General features: G+C 38.7%; 2 protein-coding genes across 3 annotated transcripts in view; both read left to right on the top strand.

Annotated features, from left to right (window-relative positions):
* pdzrn4 (PDZ domain containing ring finger 4) overlaps positions 1–15,979 on the top strand; it is a 31,860-nt gene extending 15,881 nt beyond the window's left edge. For both annotated transcript variants that reach the window (XM_077545471.1, XM_077545473.1), the window contains 8 exons: positions 6,133–6,368; positions 6,472–6,574; positions 10,168–10,266; positions 10,564–10,626; positions 12,365–12,460; positions 12,537–12,608; positions 12,674–13,696; positions 15,378–15,979. In XM_077545471.1, coding sequence (XP_077401597.1) covers positions 6,133–6,368; positions 6,472–6,574; positions 10,168–10,266; positions 10,564–10,626; positions 12,365–12,460; positions 12,537–12,608; positions 12,674–13,696; positions 15,378–15,950 — 2,265 coding nt within the window. In that variant the 3' untranslated portion in view covers positions 15,951–15,979. The remainder of the gene's footprint in view (positions 1–6,132; positions 6,369–6,471; positions 6,575–10,167; positions 10,267–10,563; positions 10,627–12,364; positions 12,461–12,536; positions 12,609–12,673; positions 13,697–15,377) is intronic.
* An 8,020-nt stretch (positions 15,980–23,999) lies between these two features.
* Positions 24,000–24,789, top strand: part of pphln1 (periphilin 1) — a 43,120-nt gene continuing 42,330 nt past the window's right edge. The window contains exon 1 of the mRNA XM_077543800.1: positions 24,000–24,211. The gene's annotated coding sequence lies outside the window, so the exon portion shown is untranslated. The remainder of the gene's footprint in view (positions 24,212–24,789) is intronic.

Here is a 24,789-nt window from a genome sequence, read left to right on the forward strand (position 1 = left end):
TATAGTTACTTTTTAAATGTTTTCTTTTCTGTCTTTTTAAAATTCTATTCACTGACATTTTGGGCAATTTCATAGACATTTTATGATAATTTTCTACTTTTCCTCTTCCTTTTTGGATTTGTTTTTAGGTCATTTTAAAAACATTTTGATCAAACTTTGCTCTCTCTTTTTCTGACAACTTAAAAATGCTGACTCTGACATTAAAAAAATATATATTTCCAGATAATTATACATTTAAAAAAAATCTAAATCATTCATTCATTTTTTTAATCTGAAAATTATTAATATGTAATAATAATTAGGGATGTTTGATACCTTCTTTTTTTTTGACAGATACCGATATACTCAAATCTTCAGTACTCGACAATACCGATACCAAGTGCCGATACCATTGGTACTTATGACATGTAAAATTTCCCCAAAAAACAATGACAGATTTTTTTTTAAGACCTATATATATCCCAATTATAGCAAATTTCCTTAAAATTGCTTGAAATTAATGTCAATTATATTTTTTCAATTTGCTCAAAAGTCATTTTGCATAGACCACACAATAAAATGAATTTCAAAAAATAGATAAATAAAATACCAGTATCGATATCCATCGTGAGTACCGATATGATCTCCACCCTTTCAAAGGAGGATTAAAAAAAATGTTATGAGCCTTAAAGACAGCAAAGGCAAAAGAGAGAAACTAATTTAATTAGATTTTGTTGTAAAAAAAAAAAAAAAAAACTGCACCCAGTCCGTCTCAGTCCATTTGGGAAATCCGCAGTGAGGATGCAAGTGGTCTGAGGGGCGGATGAGATTACAGCAGCGCGCTGGTGTTGAATTCCCACTTAACTAAGCCGAGTTTGGAAGTCAATTAGGCCCACTCGGAGGTTGCCGTCGAGTCCAGTTACGGATAGAATAGCACTAAACCATCTGCATAGTCAGGCGGGTATGATTACATGTGGCATGTGGTGTAACCATAACACACTTTTGGCCTCAGGATGGAGAGTTACGCCGTCCAAATGGTGCGAAGGTGTGAAAATGTTTCTCTTGATGTCTCGGCAAACGTATTTTGTCTTCCCTGTGGATCCGTTTCACGGGATTTGTGCTCCTCGTTTGCGTCAACGTGATATTTCAATGTTATTATCCTCTTCAAATGGAGTCACCTTGCAAGTCCAAACCAAACAGTAGTTACCCGGATTGCCCTTTTTGACACCATGAGACAAGTTATGATCACGTAACATAAGCCAACTAAAAGGAATGTCCAGTTATGAATGGTGGCAAAATTGGTAACCTTCCATTTTGGTGCCAACCCCGTTTGTATATTAACTCATTCACTCCAAGCCATTTTCACTGAAGCAACCCCCTTCGCTCCCGGCTGTTTTACTAGCAAAGCCCACAGAAAATTGTGTTCTGTTGCTATAAAAACATGGAACCTACCAAAAGAAAGATTAGCGAAAAAAAGTACATTTCTGTTTCTATTTTGCAGCAATTAGCATTAGAATATAGTTAAGTTTCATCATTATTCACAAATCTGTTTAAAACACTGGGGAAAATAGATTTTTGCAACATGGCCTTGGTTGATCTCTTATACTCTGCTGCCACCTGCTGGCTATTTTTTGTAATAACTACCATTGCTTTCTCTTCAGCTCAGAGGCTGCATCAAAGCCTTTTGTATTCTTTAGCATGAAAAAAAAAAAAAGTTTTTAGGACCATGGTGATATTTAAAATAGAACGTATTTATATATTTTTGGGAGCAAGAATCAGAACGACAAAACTGTGATTTTTAAAGATTTTATTTCTTGTTTGCGAAGCATTTCCTTTCTCATAAAGGGCTGCGGTTTTTTAGATTTTCATTTCCACCAAAGGGCAAACTTCATGTTATGAATAATGCTAATGAGCTACATGTTCCAGTTAGCATAAACATGCATCACTTTGAAATTCATTGAAAAAGTTTGATCACAGCGGTGGAAAAATATGAAGTTCACACTCCGGGCTTTCTTGGAGAAAAAAAAAAAAAAAGAACGTTTAATTTTATGCAAAGAGCAACCGCGTGAATCTTTAATTTTCTTTTTTTGGGGCTCTCCAGGAAAATGATTCATTTTCCAAATGTTTTATGCAAACGCTTTTTGCCTTCAGCTAAAATCTGAAATAAATTTATTGTAAATGGCAGAAAACTTAAAAGGATGCTTCATTACCACCAAAATGCAACCTTTTTTTTTATTTATAATTTCTGATGATATGGAACACAATTTGGAGTTGATCATCATTTTCTAGTAGCGTAACACATCACCTCCTTGTGAACTCGGCCATCTGGACCAACGATACGGATCCGACCCCTGACCCCCAGCAGCCCAATTCCACCTCGGTGCAAGGATGAGGGAGGGAGGGGCCTCTCTATTGTCCTGTGTCATTTTAATGCCAACCAGAAATAAAAGGCGATGAGTGCAGAAATCCACCAATCCAGTAAATTCCTCGCAATCCGAGACCCCATGTGACAAAAGAGGGCTAATTACGGCGGTGGCGACACGGCGCACGTCTCGCTGCTCGCTAATTGTTATTGTCTTGGCAGGATATTGAGGCTAATGAAAGTCTGGTGGATGCATTCTGTCAAGCCTTGCCCAACCGCATGGCTGAGCCGATTAGTTCAAGCGTACCAGGATATTAGTCATTTTATTTGCCGTTTTTTTATTTGTCACTGTGTGCCCTTTGGATTTGATTGCAGCAGAATCAGCGCTAATATAAATACTTGAGCGGACCAAGTTGAGGGCGTCTAATGGATAAAGAGAAGAGATGCAAAAAATGAAGCTGTATTGATGAGAAGACGCTTGTTTTGCATATGGAGGAGAGCAGGAAATGAAATGTGTGTATTTGCGGTATATTGCATTCCCCGTGAGAAAATGTCCAATTTAAAAAGGAATAAAAGCACCTATCGCCGAGAAACAAGTTATTGACTAGCATGTTGACATTCTTACTTTTATGGCTTCATCTACTTTAGATTAGAGTCGTTTATGTTATGATTTATCACCATATCAGCACGTTTTATGTCAATTTTTATCACTGAGATTTTAAATGCCACATAAAGTTACCAAAACTAGTTTGCCTAAGAAAGTGCACTCGATGAACCCAGCACGTCTGCCTCACAGTCCTTTATATGTGTATATATACCGAATAAATATGTATATATACATAATATAAGGGTTGCCAGGCGATACAATTTTTTTTTAATCGTAATTAATCGCATGGCTTCAATAATTAACTCGCGATTAATCACAGTTTTTATGTAAGTTTAAGTTTTTAAACTCTTGTTAACATAAATATGGGGGAAATATCCATCCATCCATCCATCCATCCATCCAAAATTCATAAAATTTAGTTAAAATTTAAAAGATGTACTGTAAAAAAAACAAAAACGTGTGATATTGATTTGTGTTGAGGTAATTTTTCTGCCACTAGATGGCATAATTGTATTTGTTAGATGTTGGTGACAGCTCAGTGGCATGAGAGAGAGAGAGAGAGAGAGAGAGAGAGAGAGAGAGAGAGAGAGAGAGAGAGAGAGAGAGAGAGAGAGAGAGAGAGAGAGAGAGAGAGAGAGAGAGAGAGAGAGAGAGAGAGAGAGAGAGAGAGAGAGAGAGAGAGAGAGAGAGAGAGAGAGAGAGAGAGAGAGAGAGAGAGAGAGAGAGAGAGAGAGAGAGAGAGAGAGAGAGAGAGAGAGAGAGAGAGAGAGAGAGAGAGAGAGAGAGAGAGAGAGAAAAAACAAAACAAAACAGAAAATGGCTGGTTGCAGGCCAAATCATCCCTAAACATCAAAATGTATCTTTTCCGAAGGAGGCTGGCAGAGATTTCCTAATGTGAGGGGCCAGCACGAGTAGTTGAAGGACGCGACAGCCACCCAGGAAATATGCCGCTTTTGAAGAAACAAACCAAAAGAATATTTATTTTGAATCCATCTTCAGAGAGGGGGAAGGTTTAGTTTACGGCGCTGTGCTTAATCCGTGTTTCATGTCGGCGCCCGGTCTTGATGCAGAACTAATTGGCTGTTTTTGTGCACGAACCCGCGTCTGCAAAACGGTGAAGGACACTCATTGCCACTCGAGCCGACTTTTTGCATACGTGATGGCCGAACTCTCCAGTCGAGCGTTGCGTCTCCTTGAAAGCGTCGTTGAGGTCCGTGAGCGGCCATCTTTACCGCCTGCTTGCCATTTGATTTGCATTTCCGGCTAATTGTCTCTCATTAAATGCCTTGTCACTTTGATTAATTGGGGCGGTGTCGAAATGAAAAACAACGTTGCTGATTGTTGGAACAAGAGAAAGGATTTGTGGATTTATTAGCTACAGCTAAGCATGTTTTGCGCGACTGGGTTGACGGTCCAAATTCAATATTAGTCTTTTTCTTTCCTTTTTTAAACTAATGCACATTCACTCAACTCAACTCTATATTTATTGAGCAATTAAAAACACCCGCTGTTTTTTCATTCATTCACTGCTATTGACGTCTATAAATGTCAAAAATTAATTGTAACTATTTCTATTAGTTTAATTTTTTTTCCCACTTTTGTTAACAAAAGTATGCAAACAGAGTTTTTTTTTTGTATTAGAACAGATATAAAATTTGTGATTAATCGTGAGTTAACTAGTGAAGTCATGCGATTAATTACGTTTAAAAATTGTAATCGCCCGCTCCTAATTTTTAATATTTTTTTCTTTAAAAAATATATAATAAATATATGTATTTTTATTTTATTCAAATAAAAGATTATTAAAAAATAGCGGCATCAGGCGAGTTAACTCACGATTAATCACAAATTTTATATCTGTTCTAAATGTACAATAATTGTTTTTCTAGGTTGTCATACTCTTGTTAACAAAAGTGGAAAAACATGTTAAACTAATAGAAATGAATTTTTGACGTCTATAGCCGTCGATGGCAGCGAATGAGTTCAGATGGAACCCGGGGGGCAGCAGATGCAATGAAAATGGCAGAAGCCCCAGAATTGAACCCTGCGGAACACCATACGTTCCGTTACACATGTGAATTTATATTGCACATATTCGTCCAACCACTTTCTTTTTTCTTTTTTAGTAAAAATTAAAATAGAAAGAAAAATCACACGATGTACCATCATAACAGCGACATCATAAAAAGTCGACTACTGAGTGCACCAAATTCCCTGCAGCGCAGATAGGCCTAGAATTGCCCCTGGCATCAAAGGCAAGTCGTGTTCAAAAGAGGCATGGTACTTTTTGAGGGCTTTAAATGCATAAACTAGCAAACCCCTCTACTCCGAGTACTTCCCGAGGTGCTTTTCCTCCACAAAAATATCTTCCGGCATCACTGGCGTGAAGGTGCCGCAAGACAAGGGTCAATGCGATTCACTGGAGCCTGTCACTCAAAGTCCCCCTTCCACTTTTCTTATTGAAATGAGACATTTATGACGGCCGCGCTGGCCTCAAACGAGACTGCTGCAGATTGTGAGCGCACGCCGCCACCTGCGCTTCCTCCCCTTGTCACATGTCAATGTTTGTTTTTTGTTTTTTTTGTGGTCGGTGGGCTGAGAATTTGTTTTTAAACTATGTAAAGCACTTTGAGCTGCATTTTTTGTATGAAAAGTGCTATACAAATAATGATTGATTGATTGATTGATTGATTGATTGATTGAGATGATGCCAGTATTGTCTGCCCCCTTGTGGCTGTTTTGTGACGATCAGGTCCTAGAAATGAGAAGAATAGAAAATTGCCATTAATTTCCTGCAATTTAAAGGAAAACATGCTATCTGTATTGGTATGTAATTAAAATGATCTGTCATTTTTATGTCAGATTTTTATTTGGGTCCATTTATGCTGCTATTTTTGTCTTTTTTTTGTATAATATCGGAGTAAATAATAACAGCTCTTTATTTGATTAAACACAATCTATTAGATTTTTTCACAAAATATAGCATGTTTGGTAAATTATTAAGAAACGTGTACCATGAAAAGTAAAAAAAAAAAGTGGACATTTTTCTTCTTTTAATTCTTAGCAAGTCCTATCACTAGTGAGCTATTTTTAGAACAGACCACAATTAGTAAGGCCAACACATGCTTCTCAGCCCCCCTATCGAACATCCATGGTAAAATGAACCATGCTTGTTGTCTTGCAGGTGAACAGGCGTAACTTCTCCAAGGTGGAGCAGGATGAAACGGCGGCGGAGGCCATCCGACGAGACCCCATTGTGGTCCAGGTCATCCGACCCGTCACTGCTCCGCCGGAGGAGGCTTGCGTGGCCGACGTGTGCACGCAAACGGACATCACCTTCGAGCACATCATGGCGCTGGCCAAGCTCCGACCGGTGACGCCGCCCGTGCCTGACGTCTGTCCCTTCCTTTTGTCTGACAGGTGTGCGCTCCGTTTTTTTTTTCCTGTTGTTTCAATGACAGGTTGCTGATGAAGCAGTGGCTTTAGTTGAGTTAGTTTGACATGACGGCTTGTTTCTTTCCAGCTGCCACTCTATCCACACTTTGGAGCATGAGTTCTACGAATGTCCCGAGTACCTTTCCAATATGGCTGCCGAGGTGGAGCGGACTGAAGAGTATGTTTATGAGGTACAATTGCACTTTTTGTGGTAATTGTTGTCAATAAGTGCTTCTACCTGGTCTATTCGGGGATTAATAAAGTAGCTATCTAGCTAGCTATCTAGCTAGCTATCTATCTTGTCCCACCCCCTTTCTTTGTCTCAGCCAATCAGCTCTCTCCTTAAAGAGGAAGTGAATTCTGATTAATGTTGCCTTTGTGGAATATAAGCAGCAAAATCCAACCATTTTATCCATCTCATGCGGCGGCCATTTTGCTACCTTTTTTTTGGACTGAAATATTGCAGTTGCTTAGGGTTTAGGTAACGGCCAATCATGGCTCAGTTTGTCACATGACCAAACTGTGATGTCATTTTCAGTCAAAAGCGAGAGGCAAAATGGCCACCCCCGGTTGCGGTTTAGTTCATAATTCACAAACGCATTAATAATCAGAATACCGTGTTTACACTAGTGGGGGCGCAGAGAATATATTATTGTAAAGAAAATTATCATTTTAACGTAATATGTACAGCTGCGCCTCATCCCGTGACGAGTGAGTGTGTATTTTGTTGCCCGGTTTTGTGGAGTGCTTCCTTGGATTTCAACTTCATCAACTTGCTTGTTTAACTAAAATGAAGAATGAAGTTTGGCAACCATTAGGGTCCTTTTCGGACCAGGCCAATGCTACACCAAATTGCCAATTGCTTGGCTGGCTGGTCCACACAATGTAAACTACTACTTTAATGAGCAGACGAAACCACGTGTAGCACTGTGTGTGTATGCGGCAACAAATGGATTACAGCCGTCCAAAAGAGGACCTGCGGGTGATTGTCTGTGACAGTGACGAGCCGCCGTCAACTCTGGCTGGTTTAATGGGCACTTCCTGGTTGAGCGAGCGGCATTGTGAGTCATTAGGGCTCCCTCGCTGCCAGCTGAGGCCTAACTTGCTGCGTGATATGGATGAGAAGCTTCGTACAATCGCAACAAGGTCAGCTTGGCAGCCAGGTAGCATATCCGTCCATCCGTGTGTATCTAAGTGAAACATGGAGAGCTTTGTGATTGGGTGAATGAGACAGGAGAGTCCCTGGAGTGGCGGCTGATTGACAAATCACTGGTAATGCACGGATGTCAGCAACATGGTGCCAACATACTCACAAATTGACACTATTGTTTGAAAAGGGGGAGAAAAGTATGTAAACACAATAAAAGTAGAACATGATGCTTTTTAAGAATGCCTTGTGAATAGGATGGTACCCCTAAAAAAAAAAAGTCGAATAATTAGCCTGTCTGTCTACACTGAAGGTCAGTGTAGACAGTACTAATACGCACGGGCATTATGGAGGAACAAACCTGCCAAAATTTAAAATAAATAAATGTAAATGACTAAATAAATGAATACATTAATAAAAGTGAAAATAAAAACAGATATAAAAATATAATTCAAAAATGTAATAAAAAAATAAGTATAAATGGAAATTAAAAAACACATACACACACATATATATATATATATATATATATATATATATATCCCTAAATAAATAAATAAATCAAAGTAAAAATAAATGTTGAAATAAATATACAAATAAATATATAAATAGAATTAAATATCAATCAATGAATAAAAATGCTCTGCTCTCACATTTATTTATTTCATGCTGCAGATGCTCTGTCAGGCCGAAATGTTATTCAAATTAGAGGGCGGTCCCAAACGTGTCTTGGGTGTCCATTGCTGGAGCTCTCCATGCAAGCCGGCGACTTCCTTGTTCGCCAACCCACTCACTCTAGGCAGTCTAGGAGCCCAAACCACGACACGCTTAGGAACGCCCCCCCCCCCCCCATTTGATTAACATATCGACTTGACAGAGCGTCTGCAGCATGAAATAAGTAAATGTGAGAGCAGTGTTTTTATTGATTGATTGATATTTAATTATATTTATAAATTTATTTTAGTTTTTATTTCAATATTTATTTTTATATTTATTTTATTTTTTGAATCTAGTTTTTTATTTTATTTTATTTTTATTTTATTTTTACTTTTATTTATTTAGGGATATATATATATATATATATATATATATATATATATATTTCTTTACATTTATATTTATTTTTTGTATTTAATTTTTGAATTATAGTTTTTATATCCGTTTTTATTTTCACTTTTAGTCATTTATTTATTTATTTAGTCATTTATTTATTTTTTAATTTGGGCAGTTTTGGTCTTCCATAGGGCATATATTCTTTAGCCTCTGCATAGAGTGGCTAATATTATTTGCTGTACTGAGAAGCTGAGACGAGCTGAGTCTCCAGTACAGTACGTTCAATTCAAGCAAAAAAAAAAAAAAAAAAACTCTAACAATATTTCATAAAGGCGTACAAATCAGTAGATACATTATTTGCACAGAAATTAGAAATCCTTGTTTCATGTACCAAAACTGAATAACACCATCTTGTTCCACATTCAAGACTTAATACAAATGCAGCAGGCTCATGTCAATAATAAACATTAGATGCGGCAATCATTTATTTTCAATTAGACATAATAGAAGTGTTAAGTGGCAATTAGGGGAAAATGTGGCGAACAGATGTTGCACACAACGCCGCGCTCGCCGTGTAACATTTAGACGTCGGCAGCGGCTGGTAAATGGCATATTGGTCGTTTGACATGGGCGCGTACACGAAGACACCGTTAACGCACAATGGAATTGCCGGTAGAGGAAATGAGTTTCGATGTCACGGCTGTCTCGGTCCAAATTAGACCTAATCATGTCTTTTTGAGACAAAACGCCCGATCATCCTCTCACTTTCAACTGATTTCAACTTAGTCAAAATGTCTTCTATGTTTCTCGCTCAACATTACTGCTTATTTTTTGACGTTTTGAATCAAACAATAGCCCACAACCTGAAAACTTCAAAGTTCCAGGTCCCAATTGACTAACACCAGCTCAGTGGCCTAGTGGTACAGTGTCCGCCCTGAGACTGGGAGGTCGTGGGTTCAATTCTCGGCCGGGTCATACCAAAGACTATAAAAATGGAACCCATTGCCGCTCTGCTTGCCACTCAGCAATAAGGGTTGGAATTGGGAGGTTAGATCGCCATATGATTCCCGAGCGCGGCTGCTGCTGCTGCTCACCGCTCCCTCAGGGGATGGGTCAGACGCGGAGAACGAATTAGTAATAAATAATAATTAAAAATAATAATAAATAAATAAATAATTTCACCCCAATTAGGTGGGTGTGACAATCAGTGAATCTTATCTTATCTTATCTTAATTTGAAATGTTGAAAATCCTCTGAAACGCACCAAAACGTCAACACGTGACTATGGCCAATCATTTCCAAATATCATTTCATAACCAGAATAAGTGTAGGAGTTTATTGAATGAATGGTTCATCAGAATGCAATGGGAACAGCAAAACAGCGATGTAACATCTTTAAAAAAAAAATTTAAAAAATGACACCAATTGACCATCCATTAGGATTATTAGACAGCATATGGAATCAATTTGGACCTGATTTCCAGTAGCTGATATCATTTCAGGTGTAGCAATCCAAAGAAAATTCAAATTATCCGTCTAACCAGTTAATTATGTCAAACTGAAACTTTTGGGTTCCTCCAACAGGAAGTGGAGCTCTGCAAGCAAAACACTCAAGAGAAGCTGGGTCTGACCTTGTGCTACCGGACCGATGAGGAGGAGGACATGGCCATTTACGTCAGCCAGGTCAGCAGGCTTCTTTACATTGCGCGGGTCCGACACTACACTGTTACAGTAAATCTTCATCGGGCATGGTCACATAAGAAGTGAAAAATATATATATATATATATGTCTTTAAAAAGACAGCATTGTGTTTTTCCGAAACAGCAAGATGCACGTTATTCAAGTCCAAAATGCTGGCTGTCATCCATTGTTGTCCTTTGTTTGCTGCCACGAGATGTTCTTTGTTCAAATTATTGGCTGCTTTCGCTGTGTTATCACTGCTTGGCTGAAATCAAACGTTTTTGTTTTTTTTTGCTCAGGTGGAGCCAAACAGTTTAGCAGCAAGAGACGGCCGCATTAAGAATGGAGATCGTATCCTACAAGTAAGTTCTTCCACAAGTGACGTTTTATTTTTTCAATAAAGGACTTTTTGGAGCTTGGAATCCTCTGGCCCAGGGTTCGCCACATGTAGGGGATGAAGGTCTTTCGTCAGAGTTCCGAAAGGCACTATAGCAGCTCTTTGTTTCTACCTTGTTTAGATTGTCGTTAACTCATTCACTGCCATTGACGGCTATAGACGTCAAAAATTCATTTGAACTATTTTATTAGTTTGACATTTTTTCCCACTTTTGTTAACAAAAGTATGCAAACCGTGTTTGGTTTGTTTGTATTAGAACAGATATAAAATTTGGGATTAATCGTGAGTTAACTAGTGAAGTCATGCGGTTATTTACGTTTAAAAATTGTAATCGCCCGACGCTCCTAATTTTTTCTTTAAAAAAAAAAAAAAATTATTTTTTTTATTATTTTTAAAAATTTAGATTGGGAGTTAACTAGTGAAGTCATGCGATTAATTATGTTTAAAAATTGTAATCTCTCGACGCCCCTAATTTTTTATATTTTTTTTTCTTAAAAAAAAAAACATTAAAATTTTTAATTAAAAAAAAAAAATTAAAGAAAAGATTATTAAAAATTAGGGGCGATTAAAATGTTTAATCGTAATTAATCGCATGACTTCACTAGTTAACTCACGATTAATCACAAATTTTATATCTGTTCTAAATGTACAAAAAAAAAATCTAGGTTTTCATACTCTTGTTAACAAAAATGGAAAAACTAATAAAAATAGTTAAAATGAATTTTTGACGTCTATAGCCGTCAATGGCAGCGAATGTGTTAAGTGAGAACGGCAACAAGGTGCACCGTTATGTGCACATAAAGCTTACATCTATTTTATGCACCAGATGTTCTCCAACAAATGAAATGAGACGTTTCAAAATCTTGTAGAAAGTCATCCCAGAAGGGAACCAACTGAATTTACCAACCCCCCTACTGGTATTAAGACCAGCTGACCTAACGCTACTTACCGTCCCTGCGGTGTACAAACAAAGACCAGCATAAAAAAACAGCTTTTAATTCCCTTGCTGGAGTGTTTCTGTTTGCTGTGAAAGATCGCGGGCTGCGCCGTCCCCTGTCCTCGCGGCCCCATTATCTCCTTATGGCAGCCCCATTACTCTAGAGGAGAAAAGATGAACACCGCCTGTCACAGAAGAGTTAATTGTGTGGCGAGTGAAGACGGAAGAGGTTGGACGGTGCGCTTGCTCAACCTGCGCCGGGGACATGCTTAGCGATATGGACGGCGATAGAGATGCGAGGCTTGTCAGTCTCGCCTTTGGTCTCTTGAGGTCTCCCTGATTTGTTGGAATTTAGATGTCTCTGGGGGTTGGTGAAGGAGTCTGGTTGGTGGCCTGGTGGGTGGTGTCTGGTCGGTGCGGGATTTCACTTTCCTTTGTTTTCTTTGGTCCTTCCTCGGGTCTCCTGACGGCCTCACGACTCTGGCTGTGTTCGGTTTAGGTGAACGGTATGGTATTTTTTAATAGGTTTTAGGTGAACTAATGAATACACACACACTCGCACGCACGCACATACACATACAAAAAAAATAAAAATTAAATTAAATTAAAAAAGAGCAATGATGATGACATGTCAAATCGGTAAAATTACCGAATGAACAATACTGAGCTCTCCAGAAAAAAAAAAAAAAAAGATGTGAGGGTTGTAAAGCGTCCAGGCTTGGCGGACAACCATGCAAAACCCTTTTACAAATATTTTTGGGTGCAGATAAATGGACAGACGGTGCAAGATAGAGAGAAGGCGGTTTGTTTGCTGTCAGGAGAAAACGCAAAGAGCATCGTCCTGCTGGTGACGAGGCCTCAGGTAAACCGCCACACGGGGGGCGCCACTTGACAACTTGTCACGGTTTCTTGTTTTTGAGGCGACGTTTGGTTTTCAGATGGAGGATGACGTGTGGCTTGACGATGAGCAGCAGGAGTTGGTGAAGGAACTGAAGATGGAGATCCTGGAGGTGGGGAAGAAGGATTCAGGATCCAGGTGCAATATTTTCACTGCTTTTAAATTCTTCCTCCACAGGTTCAAGAGGAAAAGACAAACGATACAGCGACCTGTTCCTCCAACAGCCAAGACAAAGACAGCGGGTTCGGATGCGGTACCGACAGTCCTGAGCACCAACCGCTACTGGCCAGACTCTACAGAAGGAGTCCGGCTCAGTGTCTGAGGGAACAATGGCGATCCCGGAATCCGCACGGCGTGCTATCACACGATTCCCACAAGCAAAGGACGGTAACTCAAGAACAAGGGTGCGAAGGGGTAGTGAGCAATCGCAATCTCGGAAATGGGATCTTAGGTTTGGAGAATCACTTTCAGCAACTTCTGGAGGTCAAGTGTCAAATCAGGAAGGGGGTGGAGTGTGGGGTGTACTCCATCCGGCACAGCATCGAGTGCAGCCTGACGGAGCAGGGAGGAGCGGGTGGAGATAGCGCCGAGGAGGCCGACGACGCCGACGGCGTGGAACAAGAGCTGAGGATGTTAAACCAAGAACTGCGCAGCATCGAGCTCGAGTGTCAGAACATCATGCAGGCGCATCAGATCCGCCAGGCCCAGCAGACGGACGCCTCCACGCCGCCGCCTTCGTCGCCGGCTCGGAGGCTCAAGAGCCGCGGCTGGCTGGCCGACATTCACGAACACCCTCAAAGCGAGAAGAGCCGAGAAAAAGACAGCTCCAGTGCCTACAACACAGCGGAGAGCGCGCGGTCCACTCCGCCGGGGAGGGAGCGATCGCCCGAGCAATCCCTGCAGAGACGCATCAGCATCGCCAACCAGAAGAACCTCCAAATGGCCTCGTCAAGTCCATCCAGCCCTTTTCCAAAGTCTCAGGGGGCACCAGAAGAAGGTGTACGAGCAGATCCTTGCGCCGTTTTCTCCAGCAGCCCGGACCAGAGTAACCCCTCGCGATCGGAGTCGGACCCGGCGCTGCCCGCGGACGACGAGCGCAACGAGAAGAAGCGGAAAACCAAAGATCCAAAGAGAAAACCGCCATTTGCCTCATATCAAACCAGCCCTTACCACGGCTCACTCGGATCCCGGCAGCTTCAGGTTGGTTTGATGACAGCGAGGCAATTGAGTGAACACTTTTGAATGACTTTGCCCAAATGAGATTTTGTCACTACATTAGGGTCCTGCAATCGCATGAGGCTCTTTTGTCCCTCTCCTGTGGCTCCCTGTGGATCTCCAAACAAAACAATAGTAGAAATTATATATATATATATTTTTACATATTTACTTGTATTTTTTAGATAAAATATTCTTCAAATGAATTAAGAAAAATATATATTTTTTAAATGTTTGCCCAAATTTTAAGTTGTCAGAAAAAGGTGAGTTTTTTTTTTTTTTTTTTTTTTACTTTTTTGGGATAAATTATTATTCAAATTAATTAAAATTTTAGATTTCAAAAATGAATAATTAAATATTCCAAAAAATGTTAGTCCAAATTTTTAAGTTGGCAGAAAAAGATGAAAAAAAGTTTTTTATTTTTTACATAATTACTTGTATTTTTTAGATAAATTATTCTTCAAATGAATTATTTAGATTTAAAAAATAATTAAATATTCCAAAAAATTTTAGTCCAAAGTTTTATGTTGTCTGAAAAAGATGAAAGTTTTTTTTTTTTTTTTACATATCTACTTGTATTTTTTAGATAAATTCTTCTTCAAATGAATTAATTTAGATTTCAAAAACGAATAATTAAATATTCCAAAAAATGTTAGTCCAAATTTTTAAGTTGGCAGAAAAAGATGAAAAAGTTTTTTATTTTTTACATAATTACTTTTATTTTTTTAGATAAATTATTATTCAAATGAATTAATAATTTAGATTTCAAAAATGAATAATTAAATATTCCCAAAAATGTTAGTCCAAATTTTTAAGTAGGCAGAAAAAGATGAACAAGTTTTGTTTTTTTACATAATTACTTGCATTTTTTAGATAAATTATTCTTCAAATGAATTAATAATTTAGATTTCAAAAATTAATAATTAAATATTCCCATAAATGTTAGTCCAAATTTTTAAGTTGGCAGAAAAAGATGAAAAAGTTTTTTTTTTAATTACCTAAAAATATCCCCAAAGTGATCATAATATGTCCAAAAAGGAAGAGGAACAATAACTGTCCATGAAATTGCAAAAAAAAATGTCAGAGAATTGACTAAAAAAGATGAAAAGAAAATGTTCAAAAAGAAAAGAAAAGCAGAAAATTACCATAAAATATAAAACAGTCAAACATTTTTTTTAAAGAAGAAAAAAGGCAGAAAGGAAAATGTACAAAAAGTAACTATAATATGTATATTTAAATAAAGAGCTATATTGCACTTTTGTCAGATTTTTTTTATTTTTTTAAGTACCACTGATTGTCACACCCAACTAAGTGATTCCATTCATCTTATTACAAGATTATGCAAAATCTTAAAATAAGAAAATTCAACGTGTGAAACCCCAGTACAGGGCCTTTGATGTTGTTGGTTAGCCATCTTAAAATGTGTCAAATGCTTGTTTTAAGCCTCACCGTATTTAAAACGGGCTGTTAACACTCAATGCCAAGACTGCTTGATCCAATAAGATAATTGAGGAATAAGTATCTTAAAATGAGCAAAATGATTTGATTTGATTTGATTTTCAGTAAAAAAAAAAAAAATTAAAAAAAATTGTCAAAGCAAAATAAGTCAATTTAGGTTCAATTTAAGAAATTATAATTTCTGCACTGACAGCCGTTTGTATTGCAGAGCTACATGCAGCTGCTCCAACAACATTCTTCCTTGGAGTATTCCCAAAGCCAGCTGAGTCTCCTGAGCGTCTGCCGGGATCCGCTGAGCCGCAGCGGTCGCTCCGGGGAACCGCGTCTGGAGTGGAAGGTCAAAGTGCGAGCAGACGGCTCCCGCTACGTGGCCCGCAGGCCGGCCCGCGACCGCATCCTGAGGGAGCGAGCGCTCCGGATCCGAGAGGAGCGCAGCGGAGGCATGACCACGGACGACGACGCCATGAGCGAGATGAAGATGGGTCGCTACTGGAGCAAGGAGGAGCGGAAGCAGCATCTGGCGCGGGCCCGGGAGCAGAGGAAGAGGAGGGAGTTCATGCAGAAGAGTCGCTTTGAGTGTCTGAAGGAGGGGCTGGCCGGCGGGGTCGAAGGTCACAAGGAGGTCAGCATCCTGGAGCTCAGTCACAAGAAGATGATGAAGAAGCGCAACAAAAAGATTCTTGACAACTGGATGACCATTCAGGAGCTGATGAGCCACGGGGCTCGAGTACCCGAGGACTCCAAAGTCCAGAACGCCTTTTTGTCTGTTACAACTGTGTAGGAGTCGTTTACAGTGCACTTTTTTTTTTTTTTTACATCAAGTAATCTGTCGTTTGTTGCTGAGGACGTCGCATTCCTTCACTCGAACACTTTTTTGCAACCTCGGCCATTTTTTTGTTATCTGCTTTTGGTAATGTTAGAGAGGTTGGGTGCGACGCCAATTATGTTATTGTGATGGCCTCCTTCAAGGCAACATTTTTTTTTTTATATACTGGGGGAAATTTTTCACGATTTGTAATCTCGCCACGGAGCTTTTTGTATGAACTTTTTTTACACTGAATGCGTAATTGGTGTGTTGTAAATGTCTCGTCAAAACTGAGAAGTCAGATATGATTGTACACCAGGGCAGATTGTACAAAAATACATTTATTGACAGGTGACTTCGATTCGAGTTGAGCGCAAAATTGCAAAAAGATAACCTTCATTATGTCATCTCAAACTCCTGGAAAGCTTCCATTTCAGGTTTGACCTCCAGAATTGATCTCTAGCTACGTTTTGAGCAGACACTTCCAAATTCATTCATGTGTGATTAATTTATTGGTTACTATTATTTATATTCATTGTAAATTCTTCTTCTTAAAATGCTACCTTTACGAAACATTTAAAGATGTCAATAAATGTCTCATTTGTAGCTTTACCACAAAAAAATATGGCTTTGACTCATTGATTGTTTAGGAGTAAAAAAAAAAAAAAAAAAAGTTTTATATTGATTTTTCATGTTTTAACCACTTTTATATTGAGACACAAATTTTTATTATTATTTTTTTTTCCCAGAAAAAAAAAAAGAAAAATAATGAGACACAAATTTTTATTATTATTATTTTTCCCAGGAAAAAAGAAAAGAAAAATAATGAGACAAATTTGTTATCATCTGGACATTTTTCTTAAATAATTTTCCCTACCCAAAAATCAGATCTATTGTTAAAGACACATTCAAGTCTCTTCCATGTCACGCGTTATTATTTGCGGCACTAATGGCAGGCTTGCAGTATAGAAGCTCTCATCTCAGAATTCTCCCATTTTGCGCATTTCATCCAAGACCGCGAGCTGATCAATGCTGTGCAATCAGCTGCACTGTAAACCATAACCAAGCCGATTTGTGGGTGATTAGAGTGCACGACGATGATTGCTAATTGAACACACGGGAGCAGAAAACGGGACTTTCCTTAATGGCGGCACCTGGGTTATTACTCCCCCCCCCCACACCCCTCACAGTCCTGACGTCTTCTGATCTCCATATTATTATTATTGCTCGCTGGAAATCCGAAAAGTATTTTTTATGGGCTTGACAAGGCGTAATCATGTCACGGCAGTTTGCAAGATTCATGCATTTGCAGAGGGGGGGGGGGGGGGGGACTGACTCGCTGCTTGTATATAAAGTGTGGGGGGGGGGGGGGGTTCCGTTTAGAGCTCGAAGGCATACTCGCTAAACTATACTTCCATTTCAAAGCGTTTTGCGAGACGCCGGGGAAGTCTCCTCACCCCCCCCCCCCCCCACCCCCACACCCCACCCCGTCAATCTGCCGCATCCGTCCACAGACCGCTGAGCTGAAGAATTAATGAGACACATCAGAGTGGTGCCTTTGTGCATCACATTAAATCAGGTGCACCCCCTTTTTTTTTTTTTTCAACCTGTCTCCTTATATGTGCATCATTCAAGGACAGAGGGACAACTCTGAGTCCATTTTTGGACTGATTAATCCCTATTCATTTTTTTGACACCTAATGTCGATATAAATATGTGAAATATTTTATATATTCTCATCTATGTGCCTCATTCATATTCCAGCAGCCAAGTGGGTCGGGTGGCGCCGCGGTTGAAAATTGCTGCATCCAATCCGGCGCTCTTTCAATCGAAGGACGACTTTGAAGCAGCGAGACCACTTTGGGGAATTTAGAGCGGGTGAGACGTTGAATGTTTGTATTTTCGTTAGGGGTGTCAAAATTAGTGCGTTAATTTAAAGTTGCTTTAATGACACAATTTTTTTTTTTTTTAATGTTCAGAATTTCACATGACTTCATGTTAAAATTAAGATAGCTCTTAATATGAAAAGAAAAATGCACTGAGATGTCACCAAAGTCTTACAAATGCAGTTATGCCGTCTAGTGGCAGAAAAATGACCTCAACACAAACCAATATCACACGTTTTTTACAGTAGAGTACATCTTTTTAATTTGAACTCAATTTTATGTAATATTGCAAAATTACTGTATCAATGGCTAAAAGGCAGCCATATTTCTATTAGTTTAACATTTTTTTCCACTCTAATGTTGTGTATGAAAATTTGAAGACATTTTTTTTTTACATTTTAGAACAAATATAAAATTTGCGATTAATCGTGAGTCAACTATTGCATTTTCCATACATTTGTTGCAAAGTCTTCAGTCCAATCGCATTTCAGGAGCGAATAGTAGCGATAATCTGTTTTAATGTCTCAGAGGACTACAGATGCAGTTGTTGATTGATCCTCATCAAATTTACTGGGGTGATTGTCATGTTTAGAAGCAAGAATCCTACCGAGTTTGAATGGTTTCTGGTTTAAATTGAGTCAATTTAGGGATGTGGGTAGGGGTAGGTTTTGGGGTTTGTTGGGATTAGAAACCAATTCGGTTTGTATTGAGTCTAAAGTTGCAGATGAACTCCAGTCACTCAATCTCCAGCGATTGCGTCCATTTTAAACAGCTTTAATGTTCTTGACTAATCTGAGGAATAAAGTAAAATATTAAGGTTAAGTAATGCTAACTTTCAGGTTATAGATCAGTTAATCACCCACCAAAAAAGTTAACTAATTGATTTTTGAGAGAGAGAATCGAAACATCGCATTTACTGTAATATAATAAGACTGGAAATGTAGTCGCGATGCAAAATGGGTTCATGAATAAAAGATCACGTATTTCATTATACTGTCCATCCGGTTTCATCTAATCGAGCTGAATGTAACCTAAAGGTTGGTTTGGATCCATTTGGAATCTCGGCCCCTTTGGGTAACAACTGAATGCACCACCGCTGCCAGTGCCCTTGAGCCTAGAAACCCCGCCCTCATGCTGCGACTGTACTGCACTGGCTCACTGGCTCATTTTTTTTTTTTTGGGGGGGTCAGAAAATGTACCCACCCACTTCCTAACTGATGGAAAATCCCCAGACGAGTCGGAGACAGAAAGAAAGAGACAAATTCCTGAAGACGAGCAACTCATCTGGCGGGATTCTTTTTAAATCATCTCCAGTGTGTGAATTCTTCGTCTTCAAATTGAACTCATTCTCATCTTCAATTTTTTCTTTAACAAAAGAACTGCTAAAACTGCACAATGCATTTCTATTACCTCTGTTCACAAATGACTCATGGAATTAATTAAATAAACTGGGGCTCCACTGTATTAGCGTTGATTGGAAGGCCTTTTTTCCATTCGAATCAAAATCTTGATTAGCCGTCTCTTATGACGCCTCCAAATAATTATGATAAACATCCTCAGTCTGGGGTAAAAGTGGGTCTTAACTATTGACTTAATGAGCGAGTGGCCGTGTAACCAGAAGAAGAAAAAGGAGCAACTCACTCCATTCCGAGGTGCAAAATGACATATTTTGACAACCGCATCTTTATTTATGCGTCCTTTGCTGTTGCCAAAAGAACATCAAGTGATTTAACGGAAGGGCTGAAAACACTTACATTAAACACGATAATTGTTGTGCATACTCAACACAATGGAATGCATTAAAGGAGGTAGCTTTTAATGGACTTGGTTGAATTATGGTCTTGCTGGTAGAGTTGTTTGCACCTTTAGAAGATGATAATAATAATAATAATCAACATCATAATAAATGGGTCATGAATTTAATATATTCAACTTTTTCATTTTTTTTTTTTTTTTACAATTTCTCCATTGCTGCAGTGCATATGTTTTCTAAATGTTCATATGCATAAATGTATTTTATTAGCACTGTGTGTTTTGCTTCTGAGAGCAAAATCAATGAAAGTAATGAAAAAAAATAACAATCAATGAAAAGTGCTTCAAAGCAAACGCAGCAAACCAGAATTGTTAATCGCTCTCATTGAACGGCACTAATTAAGCGTTTCTCACTTGGATTCCTTTGAGCGCTGATCAATTAAGAAAGTCTGTTGACCAAAGCTTGTGGCGATATTTTCTGGATTGTTTGGCCTTGATCATGAAAACAATCATCAACATTGTATTTTTTTTTTTTTTTGGAGTACAACGGCAAGTAATAATCCAGTCGTTTAAATTTTAAACTGTTCAGCTCATTTACATTTTTTAAAATACGTTTTCAAAAAAACCACATTATTATTATTATTATTTTTTATTTTTTTTTATTAAATGGAATGGACTGCTATTTAAATACTGCTTTTTTAGCTATTACAAGTGCTACTACTAAAAGTCCTACCACTACTATTGCTACAAGTACTACATACATGCGTCTTTCCACCTTGCAAGAATCAGCAGTCCCATTCAAAATTTCCGCGGCAATTTTTCTAGTTTCCTATAATGAACAATAATACTCTTTTTGAGTGTGCAAAGCAAACATGGTGAATCAGCATTTAGCTGTTGTGCTGCGCGCAAAATTGCTAATGGAATACTGTAAAATGAAGTGTAAATGCTTTTTAATCCATGTTAAAAACTACCCAACCCCCCCCCCCCCCACCCATAAGATTTAAAAAAACTTTCACCAACTTTTGGGATTTCCAACCAAGCGAGGATAACATCCTGTTTTGCTAGTGAGCAACATATAATGATGAAAACATCTCTGTTCTCCCACCCTCGGCTTACACGAAACCTCCCCGCAGGGATTCCCGCGATCATGTAACCCATCCATTCACTCGACGGAAACCTCTTTAGCATGCCCTTATACTTAGCGCCACGTTCTCCTCGGGGGTTCGGAGACGTGTACTAATAAGCCATGTGCTTCATTCTAGATGGACGGAACGCTGCGATTCCCGAGGTTGCCTTTATTAAAGATGGGTTCACACAACCCGGGGAGGTGTTGGAGAGTCCACACCGCTTTTAACATGGGATCACCTCAAACGTGCACACGTACACAAAGCTTTTACAATAAACTCCCAGTAGATTTTATTTTTGCTAGGTTGGATATTTACTATTTGTCCCAGTCTCTATTCATGTTTTTTTCTCATTTATTTCCAATATTTTAAATAGTTCCTGCCTTCCTGTGCCCCTGATTAAATTCATCAAAATCACATTAGGCTACCTGTGCCACTATTTAGACATGGTCCAATGCCCAACATGGCGCTGAGCAGCCCCGCCAAATGAGCAAACGGTACGGAAATTAGGATAGAACCGCATTTCCACACGCAGCGTCTGTGAAAGTATATTCAGGGCTTCTTTAGTTGAGACAACGAACAGTTATTGTTGGCTGTAAAAGCCAAAATAGAATTTGCGCCTATGCACACTCACTCGCCCAATCACCAATGAAAATTTTAACTAAAATTATTGATATGGAAAAAAGGAATCACATTTAGGGGCGCATCAATTATTGGCAGTTACTCGTGGTGGTCCTGTACTTCCCATAATATTAGTTACTCTTGACATCCATTAGTTGTTACTGTTTGGTTAATTTTGCTGCAGTTGTTGGGTGTGTGTCTAATTTAAATGCAAATGATTAAATATCCTCCAGGAAAAAAAATCGTGCCCCCTCCGCTGACATCATTAGTGGAGCATGGAAGCGACTGCGGGTGCAATTAAATCATTGGCTTTTGCAACCAAAATAGCCAGGGGACACTTTTGTTTTTCTTTTTCCAAGTGAACGCTGCGCAACAGAACGCTTTCTTTCTTGTCACTGATGACATCAGACACCGTGCGCGGATCATATTTGGGATTATTACACCACCTACTCCAAATTCTTAATTATATAGTAATGACAGCAAAAGTGTTTAACCTTCTCTGACACCAATACATTAGCTGCTCCCGTTGTTCAGTGCAAGCACCAGAGGGAATAGATTTACAGAGCAATTACGGGTGGCCAGTTTAGGCTTCCCCCTCGCAGAAGAGAACATGCTGCGGAGTTGTCTTGTTAATTGGGTGGGTGGAATTCCACAGTAGTCTCTAATGTTACTTTTAAAAACTTCCAATATTTTTTTTTTACGATGTATAAATAATACATTCTGTTATTCACATTAGCTCAGTAATTCCCAACTATCCGGTTTCATTAACTCATTCACCGCCATTGACAGCTAAACACTTAAAAAAATTAATTCTAACTATTTCTATGAGTTTAACTTTTTTTTTTTCATTTTTGTAACAAGAGTATGAAAACCTAGATTTTTTTTAAACATTTAAAACAGATATAAAATTTGTGATTAATCGTGAGTTAACTCATGCGATTAATTACGATTACAAATTTGCTAAAAAAAATGCTCCTAATTTTCAATAATATTTTCTTTTAAACAAAAAATACTTTTTTTGTTTAATTTTTAATAATCTTTTTTTTTATTTAAGAGAAGATTATTAAAAATTAGGGGCGCCAGGCGATTACAATTTTTAATCGTAATTAATCGCATGACTTCACTAGTTAACTCACGATTAATCACACATTTTATATCTGTTCTAATACAATTTTTAAAAAAATCTAGGTTTTCATACTCTTGTTAACAAAAGTGGGAAAAAAATTGAAACTAATAGAAATAGTTCAAATAATTTTTTGACGTCTATAGCCGTCAATGGCAGTGAATGAGTTAAAATGGTCCAAAAATGATTATTTACTTCAAATACCTATGCCAGCAATTTATAGTGACAAGCAGATGAGAATTGCGCCCTTATTCTAGTGTTAAATTTTAATCTCAGGTGAGATTTATGCCTTAATCATTCTACCTTGACATCAATTACTATTTTTCTATAAACTGAGGATTTGATGCCATCTTGTGCCATCTTTAGTGTATTACAGAAAAATGTTGAAGTTGCGCAAAAAAACTCTAAACTTTGAATTCAGACACTTTTAAAATTGCTCGAATTTACATTTTCCGACTTATTGTCTTTGTCTCGTCATGCCAAGTTTTTTTTCATATACACGTTCAAAACATCTGCTTGCATCCGCTCCTCTAAGACGCTTTCAGTACAAGGACAAATCAATTAACAGCGAACGGCAGGCAGATGGTCATGAAGGACGTCGGCGCTTCAAGTGAGAAGCGGCATCGCACGGCGGTGAACAACTGTCAAGTATCATGCTCGTCCGATCCCCCCCACACAAGCTCTCACGGGGAGCCTCTTGCCGATATCATACATGTGATGATGCCACAAAAGAGGGCTGCCGGCAGCTTACGGCGGAAGAGACGCGTGAATATTTCATGTCGACACTATCAAACTGAATCGCAGATTAGCATCCTTCGCAATTACCCCAGGTGATACTTGGGAGGCTCTGCGGAGAAAAGGCCTGCTGCATTCCCGCACATCCACACAGGGAACAAATGTACAGTTGAACTTGTAAAAACTGCACTTTTACCACTGCAGCGTAATCAAGCAAATCTCTCCGGAGGGGGTTGGGGGGGGAGACGATGCATCAAAGTGCCTCATTTGCCCACTTCCCCGTTCTACTTGGAGATAACAAGCTAACTAAATTACGCTAGTGGCTTATCTGCAGGTAACCAGGACAACCAAAGGGGATTGAGGGGAAGAGGAGGAAGCCTGCTGCAAGGTGACTGTCTGGAGAGGATGTGGCTTCTTCCTTGTGAGCACAAACAAAGGACGAGCCATTGAAAAACCCATTGTCTCATGTCAGTCCATAATTAAGATAGATATGCAGTAACGTACAGAATACACTGACAACCAGCATAATAAAATGGAGACAAGCGCTCTAGCTCTAGCTCGTCTAACGTGAACATACAATACAACAAAACCTAAAAATGTGGCTGTAACATATGTACAATTCATAAAGGGGGTGAGCAACTGGCGGCCAGCACTCAGAGTGACCCTCGATTAATTTTTGAAACAAAAAAAAAAAAGTTTACTGCTGCTCAGCCATTGAAAGATGTAATACTAGTGTTAACCACATGGTGGCAGACATCGCTCACCAGCGCCTCCAAACCCCTTAGCTTTGCAAAGAAGAAGAGCTTGCCTGCTCAACACTGGTGTCTAAAGTATACAAAACAACAGCGAATTAGAAAATTAGTGTCGTTTAAAAACAACGTTTCAACACTTAATAGTGTTAAAAACGCGCGTTGTGGCTTCATTGGACAAGTGGCTGTTGTGTTGGATTCGCCTTCAAGCATCCTGGACCAACTTTACTGCAATGTGCTCTCACAGGTGAGGGAGCCAACCAATCAACCTGGTTTGCTGTTCGCCATTATTTTGTGTCATCTTTGAATGGAATTTTGGAACACGAGGGCACTTTTCACTTGGGGTGTAAAAGCATCACATTAAACGTTTTTTTTTTTGTAGTTTAGCAGTGGGTCGTTTCTATATGTATTTGAAAACGAAAATATATTAAGAAACCCTTCTGAACATTGGTTCTTAAAAACAGACATGCACGTATTTTGTCCTCGTTAAAAATGGCATGATTGTAATAGATCTGGTTAGGAACTGTGAGGTCCTATGTTTATATTTCTATATTGTACTATATTTAACCACACAATGCAAAAAATAAAAATTAATAAACAAGTACAGTCTGAAACTCTTAATGTAAAAAAGCTTAAGGAGGCTTTTAATGTAATGTTATATTGTCACAACCAAAATAAACTGTTAATGCCTACCTCAGCTTCTGAAAATATCAAAAACAATCGCCACAGTATTTTGGATTTTATAACCATTCAGCTCTTTCCTCCCCATAGACGCTCACTATAGAGAAAAAGTTTAATTTAGCTTAATGTTAGAAAACTATAGCC

Source organism: Vanacampus margaritifer, chromosome 15 (assembly GCF_051991255.1).
Source record: "Vanacampus margaritifer isolate UIUO_Vmar chromosome 15, RoL_Vmar_1.0, whole genome shotgun sequence".
Lineage (NCBI taxonomy): Eukaryota > Metazoa > Chordata > Actinopteri > Syngnathiformes > Syngnathidae > Vanacampus > Vanacampus margaritifer.